This window comes from Lates calcarifer, linkage group LG15 (assembly GCF_001640805.2).
Source record: "Lates calcarifer isolate ASB-BC8 linkage group LG15, TLL_Latcal_v3, whole genome shotgun sequence".
Taxonomy (NCBI): domain Eukaryota; kingdom Metazoa; phylum Chordata; class Actinopteri; family Centropomidae; genus Lates; species Lates calcarifer.
The window spans coordinates 27,430,075-27,446,099 of NC_066847.1; the positions used below are offsets into that span (position 1 = coordinate 27,430,075).

A 16,025-nucleotide genomic window follows, 5' to 3' on the forward strand; every position below is an offset into this window, starting at 1 on the left:
CTTCATGCAACACTTTTCATGTTATTCTTATCATCTCTCATAATCACGAGGAAATGATTTGTGACACACCTTTTGGCACACGCACACACACACACACACACACACACACACACTTCACTGGCTTGTCATTATTGTTGAACACAAAAGGTGTTTTCGAAACCAAATTCTCTTGCGTCCATTGTTGTCTTAATCCCCCTTTTCCTCAATTTTCTTTTGATTTGTTTTCATCCCCTCCCTCCCAGGAGACATTTAGGTATATTCAGGTTGCACTCTCTCTCAGTCTGTCTGACCGGTGTAACAGTAGAAGTGTGAGAACAGAAGTTTTTGCCATTCATCTGTAAATGGCAGAAACAAATAAGCTGCTGCAGTGAGCCACACATTATGTGGACTTAATAGACTTTCAAACTGCATAACTTTGAGCATGTACAGGTACAAACCTAAAAAGTTACTTACGTACATGCATATATAAAATAAAATACACCACATACATTTAAGGGACAGGAGAAGGATGAAATTACTCTTTGGCTAACAGTTGGCATTAATGAAGTGACAAAATCTTGAATGAATGAAAAATTACGCCATCCAGAAAAAGAGGCCTCCTCCCCTCTTTTGACATGAGATGCTTTCAAGTCATGTATTTACTCCAGCTCTAGCAGCCAGGATAAATACCAGTGGTCAGATCACACAGCGCCTCACAGTGAATGCATACATACAAAGTGCACTGTGTCTGGATAAGATTTGTGTCATCAAGAAAAACAATTTAAAAAATCACTTTTTCTAAAATATGGCAGATCTCTCACAATAAACACTTAACACTTCACAGTCTGATCTAAAATACTGACAGCGAGATGACAGAAAGACATTTAATCATATCAAAATCACAGATGTTTACAAAGCAACATAACGTGGTCATAATGCTGAGTGGCCCTCAGGTTATGCATACTTCAGGCGCTTTCAAATTTTGAGTTTCACTTTAAATCTTTCAGTTTCCTCAGGAATTAGAAAAATCTCACTACAGTTGTGTTTTAACTAATTGTATATTTATTTGTATATAAATAAAATTAATTTGTGGCCACACAGTGAACTATCAAAGAGATATCACTATTCATCATCCATCTGTTATAAATCCACTCAGTACACTTCACTATCTAATGTAAGAATTTATGCTGCCTTGTTGGACAACACATAGAACAGAAATATGTTATTTATAAAGTCTCATTTCATTTGTGGTCATTCAGATAGAAAATTCACCTTTTCACATAACCAACACAGCTTAGGTAAGCCAATCATATTACAGAAGTCTCCCAATGTCACTGTTCATCCTGCAGTTTTAACTGAACAAAGCTTCACCCTCATTATGTTTCTCATCAATACAAAACAAAACAAACTGGAAGAACTGGTCAGCTTGTACATCAGCCTGTTTTTTTGTACATCAGACCAGTTCAGCTACCCAATATCAACAAGCATTTTCCAGCAGTCTTTGGTGTTGTATGATGATACTAAGACTGATATAGTGACAGGGGTCAGCTTCTGATTTATGCCAATCCCAGTCCACTCTGGACCAAAAACTCTGTTGAAGGCTTATCCCAGGGTGCTGCAGTTTATTTAGTTGCTGTGGACCAGAGTGACGAAGAGAAACAGTGAGCAGAGAGAGATGGCACCGGTAAGCACGGCTTTGACCAGCAACACTGTCCAACTGCCCAAGAGGAAGACATGGACAAACAACCTGAAGACATAGACAGAAACATGGTGTAAGCTACAGTGTTAAAGAACAAAACAAAACAATGCAGTGGCATTGCTGAAACCATCCATCACAGCAAGTATTTTTTGGGGCTTTTTTCGCCTTTATTTATAGGACAGTGAGAGAGAGACAGGTCCAGCCAGATCGGGAGTCAAACCGGGGTCTGCCTGCTCAGACCACTACGGCCCACATGGTACGTGCCATAACCATTCGGCTATGAGGGCGCCCCCTATGTGTGCTACATTTTAATCAAGCAAAGTACATGTAGAAACATTTTGAAGGAGCTCAATAAAAAGATTCTTTAAGAATATCAGATTGTTTAAGTTACAGTGTATGTAGCTGATACATTTCTCGTACTTGGATTCCTTCTGTATTTTCTGTTTTATTAAATCCCTTTGGTTAATTGTAAATTAAATTCTAGCAAATAAAATGTACCTATTATTATTGGTCATGTTGTTGCTGTTAACCAGTGCCATCATGTGGTTTACAAAGTTTAGTGCAGCCACTAGGCTGGTGGTCAAACCTGGCTGAACTGAATTGTCCCTTAAACAAATAAACTGACATGGGAAATACACTTATTTGGGTTCTTGTGGTGACTTATATTAGAAGATTGATACCACTCCTATTGCCTAATCCATTAAGTGAGGAGCTGAACTGCACATAAAGACTGGAAACAGGGGGAAACAGCTAGCCTGGCTCTGTTAAAACATAACAAAATCTACCTACCTAAAGCTCACCAAATTAACACACTTAATCTTCTTTGTTTTCAGTCATGCAGTTAAAATAAATGTGACAAAAATGACTCCCAGCAGCCTGGATAACTGACTCAATTTGAGCTCCAACAATATACTCTTTAACAATAACAGCAGTGTAGCGCAATAGCAATGTCATATCCCTGAAGATAAAGAAACACCTCTATTTTGCCTTTCTGAGCACTGTATGCACTATGTCTTCAGGTGTGGACATGTTGGTGTTGAGTATGTAAGTGTCTGTAAAAGTGTGTGTGACTTACTCCATTAAGAAGGCCTTGTAGACACAGAGAGCCAGCAGCACAGTAACAGGCAGCCTGAAGCTCTTAGGAAGGTCATATCTTGTGAACATCCACACCACTGCTGCCATGGCAATATAATGGACCTACAGTAAATACAGGCATGATAATCACTGGTTTTGATGAATTTATACACACTCGTGTTATAGATAATATATCATACCTATGGACAGACAGAGAGAACGCACACTGAGAAACATTTTAAAATCCATGTTTATCTGAACATGCAGACAGTTACTGTTATGTTTTCCCACATTGCTGTTAATGAGGAGAATGAAAGTTTTTAAAAAAAAGGAAAAAAAGCAAAGACAATGAACGGAAATCAAAGACAGAAGATTGGAAGCACAGGAGCAGACAGAGTGGAGAAATGATAGAGCAGAAGGGAACAGCTACTTACCAAACTGATGTTAGAGTCGAAGCTCATCTGGATGTATTTCCAGTCAAACTCAATCCCTCTGGCTCCCACCCACAGAGGAAGACACCTCAAGAACCACAACAGGACACAAACAGGCAGATTTAATGTTTAGATGAGTACAATAATTTGATTAAATCAAGCTAATGTTTCTCTGGCAAGGTTAGCATTATCGCTTACCTGGACATGACAAGCTCTGCTGTTGCCCAGCCCATGGCAGCCACCATGATCTTGTACTCTCCTTTTCCAGCATTACGAGACATTACAAGATGGAGCCCCAGCAGGTCTGCCAGGTCCACTGTTGCTTTCATAAATTCCTGGAAGACAGGTGCACACATACGTAAGCCTCCTGCACAAGTTGGTATTTCATGTTTTTTTAATGTTGTTGGGTTTTTTTTTACAATTACAGAAGTAGAATAAATTTGACTGTAATTCATTGCTGATGTTACTATGATACAGATCAATACTCACCCCTACAAAGTCATACACTCCTGCTCCTCCTTCCCATGTGGGGAAAAATGTAGCTAAGAACAGCATCTGAGGCACAAAAGAAAAGCTACTTACTCACACAATAGCACAAGAAAAACTAATGACATCATAGTTTGGGTTTTATATCTGATCTCTCCAGCTCGATTTTCTTAATTCCTTCTTATGCCTGGCAATTTGAATAACAAAAATGACAGATGATGTAATCTCCAGACAGCTCACTCACCTTACAGAGCTGTACAAACAGGTAGGTTGCACCAGCCTGGACACATCTCCAAAAGGCATTGTACTCTGAACTAAAGGTTGAACACACAAACACAGAGTAGGACTGTAAAATAAGGAGGCGCAGTAATGCACTATGTTACAGGTTATTATGACATAAGACAGTTAAAACAGAAACTAGCATTTTGGGATGCAATGTTTGAAGCAATGAGTGCCATAATAGTCAAAGACAAAGTCTACATTATGCTGTTAAGCTATCCAAAATTGAAGACCACTACACAGTTCTAAGAGGATAATGTAGACCCCCTCCCAAACCTCTAATGTTACTAAGCAGATTATCACCAGACTTTTTAGTCTCTGAGCATGTGCTGCTTAAGCACAGAAATACACAAGAAACTATGTTAATAATGACATAAAAATTAGCCTTCACAGTAACTTTCTATTGTCTTACTTCTAATCTATTCCACCAGCTATGAATATCATACAGTATAGAGTTATGCATCATTCAACACCCATGTTACAGATCTCTGATTCAAACAGACACTTACAGACCACTGCACTTGTATGTTATAAAGTAAGGGAAATAGGCCAGAGCAAAGCAGTTTCCAAAATGAAACAGTGTCATGACGATGAATCACAAAATTCAGCTTCCTGTAGAGATAGAGAGGGAGGGAGACAGACAGACAGACAGAAAGACAGCAAATAATGTTACAAAATAGTGAAAAATGCCTCTGACAAATTGTTAAACCCAAAAGACATTCATTTATGATATTCGTATCAACTGCATTTTATTAGACTGTCATCAACTGTTATGAATGATGTTTCATTGCCGCTTGTATATTTTAATATAAAAGCTACATGGATACAAACAGGCTAATGTTAGGTTGATTTACATCTGCTAGGAAATGACATGTCTCTCACCGCCGAGTAAAATGTTTAACAGGGGTATTTTTCAATCCATTTACGGATCTTTAAAACCGTGTAATGTCATTAAAGAAGAGAATAGCTAGCTAAGCTACAAACCGGTGTAGACATGCTGCTACAGCTAACGTCGTCACGTCTTGAGGACAGTCTGTTACGGTGAATGTTAAATATTAAGGTTATATTTCACCGAGTTAACATCTAAGCTATATGGCAACTATAACACTAAGGCTTTCCGAGTCGTTACTTACTGAGTACAAAAAGCTGAGAAAAAGCAGACGGTTTTACTATGGTCTCGTTGAATGACAAACGGAAGAACGCTTAGCACCACCTCGAAATGCTTCCGACTATTGTCGCGGGTAGGAACTTAACAAACTGTTCCGCATGATAAATTATCTAATGATAAAATACATATAATAAAATATAAAGATTATACACGCTCCCGTGTTTGTTTACAGCATTAGGTGTTAATGAGTTATTAGTATTACACATTCTGATGACCGTTTTTACACATTCATAACAAACACTGTTGCAAAAACAGCTGAACAACTGACACAGTAATTTATGAAAATCCATTTATCGCCTAATTTTTATTAACTTTACTTGTCTATCTAAATTTTAAGCAATGTTTTCAAGAAGCAAATAAAATAAAACAAAACTTGGATGTTCAACAATACATTGTTCAGTAGGGACTAACAACAGCTGCTAGACATTCAGTCAGAGGAAGTAATGACTTCATATTAATGATGAGAGTTTTAATGAAAAGCAGGATTACAGTATTCATATTTATGATTGATCCTGTTCAATGAATTTCTACAGAACAGATTACACAAACATAAAAATATGGGAAACATCACAAAGAGCAAAAGGAAAAAGGTTTTGCTACAAAACATTTCTTTTTAATGAAGCAAGAACATTCAAATGAGATCCTCAGTCCCTCTGTGTGGTAGTATTCTTTCTCACTGTTCAGGAAAACAAGCAAGAAATGTGCATTTTTAAGCATCTCATCTTCTGTTTTCAGAAACTATTATGATTACAACAAATGTGATCAATAAATAATATGAGCATAGAACTTGACCCTATATTACAGAAAGGTCAGTCTGTTAACTTACAAACCAAACAGGCCTTAAAGCATCAAATGGTATATTTCTCTCTTTTACCTATTATCTTTCACTCTTTCCTCCCGTCATTGTTATTATTCCCCATATTTTTACTATTCCCCTCATTCTCGTCTGCTCCTCTTTCTCTATAGCAGATGAAGTTCCTTCTCTCTGAGCAGTCCCCGGTGATCCAGTTGTTCGTGTCATGTTTGGACAGGGTCCCACAGTGCTTCCACTGCCTCTGTTCCTTTGCATTTAAATGATGAATTCTAATCGTCTACATTCAAAACTGTCCAGTCTCCATGCTTGGATGGGGAAATCAGGCTTCAGGCAAATGACTGGATTTGAATCTTCTTAGTCAAGCGACTGTGATGACCATGACCTTGTGTCTATTTTTCAACCCTTTAAACTCTGTGTGAGATCAATGCAATGTTTGAAGACATGAATCAGAAGTCAAATGATGATACTTCTCTTGAGGACAGTTCATCCCCGTGGAGATTAAACACAAAGCTTCATGTCACTGAATTAACATCTAAGTTTGAGGGTTAAGACTTGGTTTTAGGGTTAGTATATGTATATAATATCTCCCCAAAAGTGACCGTTCGTGTATGTGTGTCTGTGCATGTGTGCTACAGCATTAAGTGTAGCTTCACATTTGTAGCCCACTATTTGATTCTCACACCACACAGGCCTAGGGAAATTGAATGAAAGTCAGCGTCTTCCTGTGGGGAAACTAGTCTATAAAACACTGGTCACAATAATATTGATATTAAGTGTAGAGTGCTTGAAACCACTGGAATATTTCTTTATGTGGTAAAATAACATGCTAATTTTCTTCTCTTGCTAACTTAGTTTTTACAATGACTATAATTTCAACAACGAGGTATTATCTAAATATCTAAAGCATGATAATTGTTTATGTGCTTCTTCAGAAAACAGGAAGTTCATTTGTATTTACAATGAATGTTCATTTATTTTTTGCAGGCTAAAGTCAATTACTTTCAGTGTGTGACAAAACTGTTGGAAACACAGCTGATAATACACATATGCAACTGATTTGTGAAAATGTATTTATTGCTTAATATTGTTTTTATAATTTCTGTAATGCACACAGTTGTACTTTTCTATCTAATTTATTTCATTTAATTTCTCAAATAGAACAAAACTTGAATATTCATATTACAGTATTTATATCTATGATTGATCCTGTTCAATGAATTTCTACAGTACAGATTACACAAACATAAAAATAAACGGAATATAATACAAAACATTTCTTTTTAATGAAGCAAGAACATTCAAATGAGATCCTCAGTCCCTCTGTGTGCTAGTATTCTTTCTCACTGTTCAGGAAAACAGGAAAGAAATGTGCATTTTTAAGTATCTTATCTCCTATTTTCAGGAATTATTATAATTACAACAAATATGATAAATAAATAATATGAGCATAGAACTTGACCCTATATTACAGAAAGCTCAGTCTGTTAACTTACAGATGATGGAGCACTGAAAAGCTTCAAAGCTTTTGATTACCCCCTTTATTATAGTCTCTATAGCAGATGAAGTTTCTTCTCTCTGAGCAGTCCCTGGTGATCCAGTTGTTTGTGTCATGTTTGGACAGGGTCCCACAGTGCTTCCACTGGGACGGACACTCTGGCAGCATCTCCTGGTTGAGCTCCTCTCCACTCACCAACCACCACTTCCCTCCCAGGAAACGCAGGCCAATCCAAACCTGAGAGACACAAGGCAAATGTTGAATGTCACTCTCTCTGACTCTCTTTTGAAAAACAACTTTGAAAAACTTTGTTAAGTAAGAACACTGTATCAGGTGAAAAACTTGATGTTCAACACAGAGACAACAAACCAAACAATGTCACTGTGATTTATAAAACACGCTGCAAAACTTCAACTTCAGAAAATTTCAATCAATTATACTTTAGTGTTCTGTCTTTAAATTAGTGACTTCATTTTTCATCCCACAGCAAGAAGGTGCTGGGCCCAGGGCTTTTCTGTGTGGAGTTTGCATGTTTTCCCTATGCCAGTGTGGGTATAGATGCAGTATAGATAATGGAATGAATCATTACCACCTTCCACCCCCCCACCCCCACCCATCCTCCAACCTCATCAGTTGTGGCTCTGCTGTAGATCCTCTCTCTCAGATAGCTGTAGTCACTGTAATGTGGGCTCAGGATGTCGTAGTTGAAGTCTGACGTTGTCATGTTCCTGCAGTAACTCAGGGCCTCCTCCCATGTCTTGTTCTCATTCACCACTACCAGGTTGTCTTTAAAGCAGAGAGGTTGAAGCTCTTCGGAGCACGCTGTGCTGTACCACTGTTTGGTGGCAGGAATTAAAGAGCCACAGTCTTTGGACAAATATCCATCTGGATGGCTTGGCTCTCCATCAGCCCATTCGCTGCTCTTTGAGTAATCGTTTCCTGAGACCCCTTCTCCAGTTCTGAAACACACAAAGAAACAAATGATATTTTGCATAGGAACTGCATTTTACCTCATTTATATTTCAAGATATTGAAATCAGCATGAAGATTATCTCAAACAAGATACTCACTTTATATTTATCCACTTCCAGACTGAGTCTTTCTCAGGATCTCTATGTAGGCCAATCCACACTTGGCCAACATTATTTTCCATCAACCACTCCGACAGGTTGAATCTGCTCATTGCGTCCCAAGTAGCAAAGTCAATGAAGTCCTTCTGGCAGTACAGTTTTGCCTCTGTCCAGTTCATTTTTGCATATCCGTAGTAAATTATCCTTGGTATATAAACTGCCTCCAAGCAAAGAGCAATGATGAGCAAGAAGGAGAGTGTGAGCTCAGGGCTGCTCTTGTTCCCCATGACTGTTCCTGTGTTCACATCAAGTCAATGATGTGTCTGTTTGCAGAACCCCTATTTGTCAGGTCAGTTTGTGGTGTGGTCAGTTTGTGGTGAGGAGCTGTCTCTCTCATAAGAACTGCATGCCTAGTCACGCCCACATAGACACACCTCACCAGATCCAGCTGACCAGTATACACACTATACAAATAAAACTGAATAGAACTGAATTATCAGTAACCCTCCACTGACAACTGGCTGACCACATAACACTCTCCAACCATCATCATCAGTTGTATCATTTTACAGCTGTCATCATTAAGATTTCAGTCCTGGTTGATTTAATGACACCTGTGGTTACCATGGTAACAGGAAGTGCAATCTAACACTACAGCCAACACTTATTCAACAGCTGCTTTGTCAGAAATACAACAGAAGAGCAATGGCTATATCTGTTGATAGTGGAAATAAACAAATTCACATTGTATGTATGCATAGAGACAGTTTGAGTCCAGGGGTGGGAATGGCGGATTCCACCACTAACAATGGAAACTACAGTATAGAAAGATAATTACAGATTACATCCATGGTTATAACTGCTATAGACTGGTATGAACTTTCATTTATATTGGCTGCAGATGATGACAGAACATGTCCACCATTTCCAAACTGTGCATACCTTTGTCTTTTTCTCGATGATCCTCTTATCCATGAACATCTCTTTATATTTGAGCACTTTTCATTAGTTTTTCTGCTCCACCCTTAACTCAAATCTCTGCCTTTCATTTTTCATTAATTTTTTGTGCAAATAAGAGAAGACCAGAAATGGATCTAATTTACTTTTGAGTCACATGCTATATTAGAGCTTAAAAAGTCACATGTATGGTGGTCAATATCACTCAAAAGGTTTAGTAGTTAAAAATAAACACAACAAACCATGGTGCTGGCTTGGCATCAGTTCACTTCTCATGTACTTAAAAAAAAGGAGGAAAAAAAAAAGGGGGGGGGGGGGGGTAAGAAAACAAAGTGGACCCAAATCCAGCTGTGTGTGATGCAGTGAAAGCCTCTGGTCCTTTGAATTCAAATCTTCTACATTCAAAACTGTCCAGTCTCCATGCTTGGATGGGGAAATCAGGCTTCAGGCAAATGACTGGATTTGAATCTTCTTAGTCAAGTTTGTTCATTGGCTTAACTGATGAATCGATTATCAAACTTGTTGTTGGTTGATTTTCTAGGACTCATTAACTGATTGTTTGGTTAATTATTTCACTGCTATTTAAAACATATACTGTTGTTGTATTCATTTTATATTCTAATAAAATTCTTGATTTTACATATTCATATCTTCTGAACATCAGCTGTACTTTAATAGACTGTCATTAACTGTTATAGACAATGTTTCATGGAGCTCTGGTTCAAAGTCATTTTGATCATGCTGCCATCTCCTGGTTCACTGGATTATCACAACACAAAAGGCTCAAAATAAGTTGATCAGGGTTATATTAAAGGTCCACTAACACATTTAGACACTGCACATTTCAAAAAGGTTGACAGTGGAAAAAAAAAAACAGTGGAAAAAAGAATCATTTACTTTAAGCATAACATCAAAAGGAGCTCCACTAATTTCATACCTTTTAAGTCAATATCCTAATGGGCAAAAATACATTTCTTTACAGTGCAGCAGTGGAATAATCTGCCTAGAAATTTGAAACTAAGTGTTTCACAGAGCACATTTGAAGAAATGGTCACAGAGAACCATGTTGTATATTCTATTTATAATCTATAATTTTTGTGACCAAGAAAACATTATGATTACAACAAATATGATCAATAAATAATATGAGCATAGAACTTGACCCTATATTACAGAAAGGTCAGTCTGTTAACTTACAGACCAAACAGGCATTAATGATAGAGCACTGAAAAGCTTCGATCATTATCTTTCCCTCTTTGATCATCCCCTGTATGATCCTCCCCACCCCTTTTTAAAGTTTATACACTTTCTCTATAGCAGATGAAGTTTCTTCTCTCTGAGCAGTCCCCGGTGATCCAGTTGTTTGTGTCATGTTTGGACAGGGTCCCACAGTGGTTCCACTGGGACGGACACTCTGGTAGCATCTCCTGGTTGAGCTCCTCTCCACTCACCAACCACCACTTCCCTCCCAGGAAACGCAGGCCAATCCAAACCTGAGAGACACAAGGCAAATGTTGAATGTCACTTGTTCACACTTTCATTCATGACCAATAAGGTCATTGTCTGTGTACTCTTGCATTTAAAATTTGCTTGCTTGAATTAGATTGTCATTTATATAACACATTGGAAAACTCAAACTGTCTTTAAATTCAAATGATTAAATTACAATTAATATATTTAAAAGATATGAATTTATTTTTAATATTTAACTCATTCCATTTCAGTCACTCCCAGTCTGGAGGAACCCCCTCTATCCCCACACCCATCCTCCAACCTCATCAGTTGTGGCTCTGCTGTAAATCCTCTCTCTCAGATAGCTGTAGTCGCTGTAATGTGGGCTCAGGATGTCATAGTTGAAGTCTGATGTTGTCATGTTCCTGCAGTAACTCAGGGCCTCCTCCCATGTCTTGTTCTCATTCACCACCATCAGGTTGTCTTTAAAGCAGAGAGGTTGAAGCTCTTCGGAGCACGCTGTGCTGTACCACTCTTCAGTAACTGGATCAAATAAGCCACAGTCTTCAGTGACTGGCTCTCCTGGTGCCCAGTCACTGTAATTAAATGACAAATTGCCGATCCAGCTCCAGGTGTGACCAGCCTGTCGGTAAAGTCCAATCCAGCCACTAGACTCAAAATAACTTGTGATTGTTTTAGTGATTGTGGTGAGGTTACCATTCATATCCTGACAGTACTGAGAGGCCCCGTACCAGGTAAGATCAACTTTGTGATAAGTAATACGGTCCCCTTCTGAACAGTAAACATAATTTTTCTTTGAACAGTGAGTACTGTGCCACATTTGATCATCTCCTATAACTGCACAGTGACTCTTCGGATGTTTATCGGCCCAGTCACTGCTATGTGAGAGGTCGTCTCCTGAAACTCCTTCTCCAGTTCTGAAACAAACAAATGTTATTTTGCATAGGAACTGCATTTTACCTCATTTATATTTCAAGATATTGAAATCAGCATGAAGATTATCTCAAACAAGATACTCACTTTATATTTATCCACTTCCAGACTGAATCTTTCTCAGGATCTCTATGTAGGCCAATCCACACTTGGCTGACGCCATGTTCAGTGAAATACTCAGCCAGTGCACCTTTCTTCACTGTATTCCAAGTAGCTAAGTCAACGTAGTGGCTCTGACAGTACAGTCTCGCCTCTGTCCAGTTCATCTTATCTATTGACTTGTAAGGCCTACTTCGTATGTGAACTGCCTCTAAGCAAAGAGCAGTGATGAGTAGGAAGGAGAGTGTGAGCTCAGGGCTGCTCTTGTTCCCCATGACTGGTCCTGTGTTCACGTCAAATCAATGATGTGTCCATTTGCAGCTGTCACTCTGCTCTCATAAGAACTGCATACCTGGTCACTCCCACCTAGCCACACCTCACCAGATCCAGCTGACCAGTAACACCTTTCCACACCTGCTGTTACAGTCCAGATAAAGCTAGTCATGCCAGCAATTTTTGATTTCATTATAATGATATATCAGCCTCTATCATTGTAGTCACTTAAAACTATCATCACTATATTAGCTGCAGATGATGACAGAACATGTCCACCATTTCCAAACAGTTCATACCTTTGTCTTTTTCTTTCATGATGTCTCTCATGATTAAAACACATTTGTACCTTGAGTACAGTAAAATGTCTCGACCCCTTGGACACAGCAGAGATTGCACAAAGGAGAATTGCTCCTCCGTGTTGTTTAAATAATAAAAACAACAATGAGTTGCCTCCCTACAGTGAGAGAGATTCCACCTGCCTTATAATAAAATAATTGCACTTACCCTAAAACTTGAAGAGCAGGGAGATGACACCTCTTATGATGTTAGATTGCACCTACCTAACAATGGAGTAATTGCACATTCTTAATATGAAGAAGTAAAAACTTACACCAACAGTTTAAGGTTAAGTAGGTCATAAAGAATAGTAATTGATTAATTAAGACATATGTTGAACTTCAGTGTTGTAGACTGCGTGGCTCTACAGCTACAAGAACTGAGCTGGCTGTTTGTTGAATAGTTCTATGGATATGGGGACAAAAGAAAGCTTTCATTCTATAAATGTTTCCCTGAAGGTAGATATTACAATAGATATTAGATACTTAGTGTAAAATATGTGTTGGTTCTTTCAGAATCCTGTGTGTCTGTCTGATGCCCACTAATTCATAAGTGCTCAGAAGGGATGGGTATTCTTTTTTATGATTTTGATCATGTTTGTGATTTTTGCTTTTAGCTGAACTGTGAGGATGCCATACCACAATACCAAGCCATACCTAATAATACTTGCCAGCACAGCATTGTAAAACATCAATATGATCTCTGAATTTACTCCATACAACCTAGGTCTAAGTCCAAAGTATTTGAATGAACACACCTGTTTGATCTCTTCTTTTCACAAAATGTTTGTACAAGGGAAGACCAGAAACCAGTGGATCTAATTTACTCTTAGTAGTTAAATATAAACAAAAAACCCAGTGTTAGCTTGGGTTCAGTTCACTTAATATGTCGGCACATGCACTTAAAACAAATGATGAGGAAAACAAGTTGGAAAAAAAGATTGAAAAAAACAAAGTGGACCCAAATCCTGTCATGTGTGATGGAGTGAAAAGCTCTGTTCCTTTGCCTCTGAGGGATTAATTCAAATCTTCTTCATTCAAAACTATCCAGTGTCCGTGCTTGGACGGGGAAACAAGGCCTCAGGCAAATAACTGGATTTGAATCTTCAAGCAATGATGATGACCATGTGTCTATTTTTTAATAGAGGCGGTGTACACCCTGGGCAGATCGCCAGTCAATCGCAGGGCCAACACATATAGACAAACAACCACTCACACTCACATTCATGCCTATGGGCAATTTAGAGTCACCAATTTACCTAATGTGCATGTCTTTGGACTGTGAGAGGAACCTTCTTGCTGTGAGGTGACAGTGCTAACCACTGCACAACCATGCCACCCACTTCAAAAATCTTAGTTAAAAGTATATTATATTCACATTACATTATATATGCTAGACTTAACACAGGGCATATAAAAATAATTAATTGTCACCAGTATTGATTTTACCTTGCTTATGTAGTTTTTCTTAAAGAAACATGTAAAAGATATGCAGTTTATTCTGAATTATTCTGAATTATTTCAATGCTACCCATTGATGCTGTGTGTTGCATTTTAGTAACACTATCATTGTTTTCTACAACACTCCAGATAATCATAGGCTGACATCTTGTCTCAGTTCCAGTGACTGGGTATCTCTTAAGCTAAGACTAGCAGTATATGCATTTCCCTTTAAAACGTGTTCAAACTTTTGCCCATTATAACAGAGACCTATGTAATATACTTGTTTTTTTCCAAATGCTAATTGCTGCACTTTAACTTTGTCACTTTGTTACTTCTGTGCCTTTCTATATATATTTTTATTTTTCTATTTTCCTATTTTGGTCAGCCTTGTTTCTTGCTGCTGTAACATGTGAATTTCCTGCAAGTGGGATAAATAAAGTCTATCTTAATCTTATATTTTTCCTCTTGCGGTATGTTCAATAAAACAGTAGGTGGCACTGCAACAAAAAGGGAGCATTTAGGCCACAGAAGGTAGAGGCCAATGGGAAACATATATTAGGACACACAAATACACTGTAGATTAATATTGAAGATTTATACCAGAACTGTGAAGGAACACATGTGGAATTATGAAGTAAACAAAAAAGTGCTAAACAAACCACAATATGTTTCATATATAAACATTATAATATTTAATATTTAGAATATTAAATATTATTAATTTAGAATATTTAAAGAACTTTGAATATATCCTCAAGTGCAGTTGCAAAAATGATGATGATGAAATTGGCTCTCATGAGGACCGCCTTCGGAAAGGAAGACCAAGAGTTACCTCTGCTGCAGAGGTCAAGCTCATTGGAGTTACTGGCCTCAGAAACTGTAAATTAACAGCACCTCAGATTAGAGCCCACATAAATGTTTCACATCTCAACACATCTCAACATCAACTATTCATAAGAATGTGTGAATCAGGCTTTCAAGATCGAACTGCTAGAAAAGAAGCCACTGAGGAAGAACAAGAAGAAGAGAGGACAAGGAATGGACATTAGACCAGTGGAAATCTGTACTTTGGTCTGATGAGTCCAAATTTGAGATTTTTGGTTCCACTTGCCATGTCTTTGTGAGATACATAAAAGGTGAGCAGATGGTTTCTACATGTGTGGTTCCCACCAAGAAGCATGGAGGAGAAGGTGTGACGATGTGGAGGTGCTTTGCTGGTGACACCGTTGGTGATTTATTCAAAATTCAAGGCATACTTAACCAGCATGGCTACCACAGCATTCTGCAGCAACATGCCATCCCATCTGGTGGCACTTAGTGCTTCATTTGTTTTTCAACACTACAATGACCCTAAACACACCTCCATGCTATGTAAGAGCTATTTGATCAAGAAGGAGGGTGATGCATAGATGACCTGGCCTCCACAGTCACCTGACCTTAACCCACATGAGATGGTTTGGGATGAGTTGGACCACAGAGTGAAGGCAAAGCAAACAAGTGCTCAGCACCACTGGGGACTCCTTCAAGACTGTTGGAAACTATACCAGGTGACTACCTCATGAAGCTGACTGAGAGAATGCCAAGAGTGTGCAAAACAAAAGGCTTTGAAGAATCTGAAATATAAAACATATTCTGGTTTGTTTAACAGGCTAGTTTTTAAGAAGAATAATAGATGTGGTAACAGAACCAAACAGAGAGATTTGGGACACAATCCATAAATTCCTGTCTTCTTCAGTATGACATTTCTCTCCTGACTATCTATCCTCCTGTGTGCTTAGTAGTATAGTATTTATATTAATATTTCAGCAGATTAGTGCTATAAAAAAACAAGAGTAGTCTTATACCCTTAGTATTAGAGGTTCACGTCATAAAGCTTTACAGTTGTTGTACTCTTTCTACAGTGATCAGTGATGTATGCAGTTCTATATTTGATTTGCCTGATAACTTACTTTCTTTGTCAGTTTCGGAGCTCCATAGAAAGCAGAGAGCAGATCGTAATAACAATGAAACTTGG

The 16,025-nt window shown here is 38.2% G+C and overlaps 2 protein-coding genes across 5 annotated transcripts; both read right to left on the bottom strand.

The window, feature by feature from the left end:
- Window positions 1–849: 849 nt before the first annotated feature.
- Window positions 850–5,180, bottom strand: tmem147 (transmembrane protein 147). Its single transcript, XM_018684233.2, has 8 exons — window positions 5,082–5,180; window positions 4,458–4,560; window positions 3,914–3,983; window positions 3,673–3,738; window positions 3,382–3,518; window positions 3,187–3,271; window positions 2,754–2,875; window positions 850–1,726 (listed from the first exon to the last, which is right to left on the bottom strand). The coding sequence occupies exons 2-8, from the start codon at window positions 4,532–4,534 to the stop codon at window positions 1,606–1,608; spliced, it is 678 nt and encodes a 225-aa protein (XP_018539749.1). The 5' UTR covers window positions 4,535–4,560; window positions 5,082–5,180; the 3' UTR covers window positions 850–1,605.
- Window positions 5,181–7,142: 1,962 nt separating this feature from the next.
- On the bottom strand, window positions 7,143–15,877 carry LOC108888255 (macrophage mannose receptor 1-like). 4 transcript variants are annotated; one of them, XM_051075918.1, is made up of 4 exons: window positions 13,327–15,877; window positions 11,946–12,793; window positions 11,227–11,842; window positions 7,143–7,662 (listed from the first exon to the last, which is right to left on the bottom strand). In XM_051075918.1, exons 2-4 carry the CDS (start codon window positions 12,230–12,232, stop codon window positions 7,447–7,449), a joined length of 1,119 nt encoding a protein of 372 aa, XP_050931875.1. In that variant the 5' UTR covers window positions 12,233–12,793; window positions 13,327–15,877; the 3' UTR covers window positions 7,143–7,446. The 4 variants fall into 4 exon arrangements, with proteins under 4 accessions (XP_050931875.1, XP_050931874.1, XP_018539697.1 ...); XM_051075917.1 differs by having other exon boundaries at window positions 11,946–15,877; XM_018684181.2 differs by lacking the exons at window positions 11,227–11,842; window positions 11,946–12,793; window positions 13,327–15,877 and adding exons at window positions 8,051–8,384; window positions 8,496–9,748.
- Between the last annotated feature and the right edge of the window lie 148 nt (window positions 15,878–16,025).